Consider the following 3,740-nt stretch of genomic DNA (forward strand, 5'->3'; position numbering starts at 1 on the left):
TGAAAAAAAAAACACAACTTTTTATGGCCATACTCAGTGATGCTCAAGGATGCTCCTGTATTTGCACTTGGGAATTACTCCTGGTGACGCTCAGGGGATGGTATGGGACCCCGGGGATTGAACCTGGGTTGGCCATGTGCAAGGAAAGCACCCTCCCTGCTACCTGTCTGGCCTCATAATGAAAATTCATTTTAATTGCAATAAATGATAGCACAATTTTTCATGTTATGAAATGTTTATTTGTGTAAACTCTAATCACCATCTTTCCCTACCCCCCACCCGCATTCCTAGTTGCAACCACTGCCACCACATGGTAGCAGACAATGACACACAAACTACAGAATTTTTTCTTCTGGGATTATCTCGGGACCCAGAGCTTCAGACCCTCACATTTGGACTTTTCCTCTCCATGTACCTGACCACGATTCTTGGGAACCTGCTCATCATCCTGGCCGTCAGCTCAGACCTCCACCTCCACACACCCATGTACTTCTTCCTGTCCAATCTGTCCTTTATTGACATCTGCTTCACCTCCACCACCGTCCCCAAGATACTGTTCAACATACAAGCACAGAGCAGAGTTATCACCTTCCAAGGCTGCCTCAGCCAACTGTACTTTTTCGTCCTCTTTTTAGGAATGGACAACCTTCTTCTGTCCATCATGGCCTATGACCGCTTTGTGGCCATCTGCCACCCGCTGCACTACACAGTCATCATGAACCCCCGGCTCTGTGGACAGTTACTTTTGGTGTCCTGGATCATGAGTGCTTTGAATTCCTTGTTACACAGCCTCATGGTGTTGCGTCTGTCATTTTGTACGGACCTGGAAATCCCCCATTTTTTCTGTGAACTCAATCAGGTGATAGCACTCGCCTGTTCTGACACCTTTATTAACAGCCTGGCGATGTATCTGGGGGCTGGGTTGTGGGGAGCAGTGCCCCTTACCGGGATCCTGTATTCTTACACCAAGATTGTTGCCTCCATCCGCAGCATCTCATCAGCCCAGGGGAAGGTTAAGGCATTTTCCACCTGTGCGTCTCACCTCTCCGTGGTCTCCTTGTCTTACTGCACAGCTGTAGGTGTGTATCTGAGCTCTGCCATCACCGAGAAGTCTTCCTCCAGTGCCACTGCCTCTGTGATGTACACGGTGGTCATGCCCATGCTGAACCCCTTCATCTACAGCCTCAGGAACAAGGACATCAAGAGGGCTCTGAATGCATTCTCAGAGATGGCAGCTCGAAAAGTGCCCAATGTTCTGGGTCTTAAGAGGCAGCCGTGATTGCAGGGGAAAATTGCTGGGAGGCAGGTGAAATTCTCAGATCAGATTGTGGAAATGGAACTTGCTCCTTCTATTCATTATTATTTTTATTATTATTATTTTGATTTTGATTTTTGGGTCACACCCAGTGATGCGCAGGGATTATTTCTGGCTTTGCACTCAGGAATTACTCCTGGTGGTGCTCAGGGGACCATATGTGATGTTGGGAATCGAACCCGGGTCCGCTGTGTACAAGGCTAACACCCTACCTGCTGTACTATCGCTCCAGCCCCTTCATGAATTTTTTAATGAAAAAAATTGTTTTGTCTTTTTGAGCACACCTGGCCGAGCGGGGTTCACGCTCTCGGAGAGCCCCGCAAGCTACTGAGAGTATCTCGCCCGCACGGCAAAGCCTGGCAAGCTACCTGTGACGTATTCAATGTTCCAAACACAGTAACAACTAGTCTCAAAATGGAGATGTTACTGGATCTGCTCGAGCAAATCGATGAACAATGAGAGGACAGCCAGACAGCCAGACAGTTTCGTCACAGCCAGTGATGCTGAGGGATTACTCCTAGCTCTGGTGGTGCTTGGAAGGCCATATGGGATGCTGGGAATTGAATCCGGGTGCAAGGCAAACGTCCTCCCCACTCTGTGCTATCGGCCCCTATTCACCGTTGTTTCAATGCTCAGTTTTCTATTTTTTTATGTTCAGTTTTATGATTTGATTTGTTAAGTATTCTTCTGTTTCTTTGCTAATTTTGACTCAACATGATCTTTGTGTCAGTGCGGCCTTAGCTAAGAAATAAAAGAAAGATACAAAATAAAAAAATAACACCCTTTGGTACCATGAAGATATTTTTTTTCACGCTGGACATCTATTTGTTAAAGAGTGTAAGACTTTCATCCACAAGTGATGGTTTTTGTTTTATTGACGTGAAGAACTGGCCCTCTGTTTCACTGGTGATGGCTGCATTATCTTTCTGTTTCTGTTTGAAGAGCAAAGCTATGGCTGCATAGCCTACAGAGATAACACTTTCCATGGCTAAAAAAAAGTCTCCCATTTTTAAATTTTGGGAGGGCACAGCAATTAAATCAAGGTCATCCATTCTGTGTTTTCTAATGTTTGGGAAATCATTAAATATTATTGATCAAAGAATGAATTCAAAAGAAATATGAGATTTTCCTCTTCATGTGATTAATCACTGTCATCCTGTTGGTCATCGATTGCCTCGAGCAGGCACCAGTAACGTCTCCTTCGTCCTAGCCCTGAGATTTAAAAAGTGCCACATTCGAGGCTCTTTCAGGGTCAGGAGAATGAGACCCATGATTGTTACTTGTTTTTGGCATATTGAATATGCCACGGGGAGTTTGCCAGACTCTGCCGTGTGGGCAGGATACTTTTGGTAGCCTGCCAGGTTCATGTGATTAAGGTGCACCATATTATCATCACAAACATCAAGTCTCTCCAACCTCCCCAGTTCCCTTTGGGGACACAATATAGCCTTATTTATTTATTTATTTATTTATTTAGTTAGTTAGTTTTTGAGCCACACATGGTGATACTCAGGTTAATCCTAGCTCTGCACGTGTGAATGAGTCCTGGGTTTTTGGGGGGACTCTATGCTTGGACATTGTGGCTAGAATCTAGGCTGGAGTGCAAGGCAAGTGCCTTACCCACTGTACTATCTCCTTGACTTTTAAACCATTGGGTGAAATAAAGTTAAGTGCCAGAATAATTATGAATGTTGCCTCCAAAATCAGACCAGGAGCCAAAAGAATTGCCATTACTTTTTTGTGTGTGTTGATGATAATATCAGCTAATGAAAACTTCTTTGGGGCCAAAGCAAATGATGTAACACCTAGCTTCTTGTACTGTGGACCAATGGTCTCATGGAACATTGGTCAGGGAAAGGTGAAAGGTGTTATGAGTGGAAAAAGCTTAAGAAGCCTTGGTCTCATATAGTCTATTTATTACTGAAGGGATGGTGCAGGGAGTAGCTATTTGGATCTGTTAGGATGCTCAGTACAACACTGTGTAGCCATACTGGGTTACTAGAGCACATCTAGGGCATTGCACGAGTCACCAGGAACATTCTTCTTGAAATCATTCATGTCAGTTCATTCAATACCTTCCTGTGAATTGTCTTCAGGTTTCCAAGAAATGGGTCTACAAAAGTAGAGAGAGAGAGAGAGAGAGAGAGAGAGAGAGAGAGAGAGTATGGGGGAAATTGTCTGCGATAGAAACAGGGGGAGGATTGGAATGGTGGGGAGGGATACTGGGGACATTGGTGGTGGAAAATGTGCGCTGGTGAAGGGATGGGTGTTTGATCATTGTATGACTGAAATGCAAACATGAAAGCTTTGTAACTGTATCTCACAGTGATTCCATTAAAAAGAAAGAAAAGGGTCTAGTACATGTGACTGATATTTATTTAATTTAATTGTTTTTATGCCCATGTATGGCACATTGCTTTCTATC

At 44.3% G+C, this 3,740-nt stretch overlaps 1 protein-coding gene across 1 annotated transcript; it reads left to right on the forward strand.

Annotated features, from left to right (window-relative positions):
* The first annotated feature begins 310 nt into the window (after nucleotides 1-310).
* On the forward strand, nucleotides 311-1,279 carry LOC130018843 (olfactory receptor 7A17-like). Its single transcript, XM_056109530.1, has one exon. It carries the CDS (start codon nucleotides 311-313, stop codon nucleotides 1,277-1,279), a length of 969 nt encoding a protein of 322 aa, XP_055965505.1.
* Nucleotides 1,280-3,740: the final 2,461 nt, after the last annotated feature.

This window comes from Sorex fumeus, unplaced genomic scaffold (genome assembly GCF_029834395.1).
Source record: "Sorex fumeus unplaced genomic scaffold, SorFum_2.1 ptg000289l, whole genome shotgun sequence".
NCBI classification, from domain to species: Eukaryota; Metazoa; Chordata; class Mammalia; order Eulipotyphla; family Soricidae; genus Sorex; species Sorex fumeus.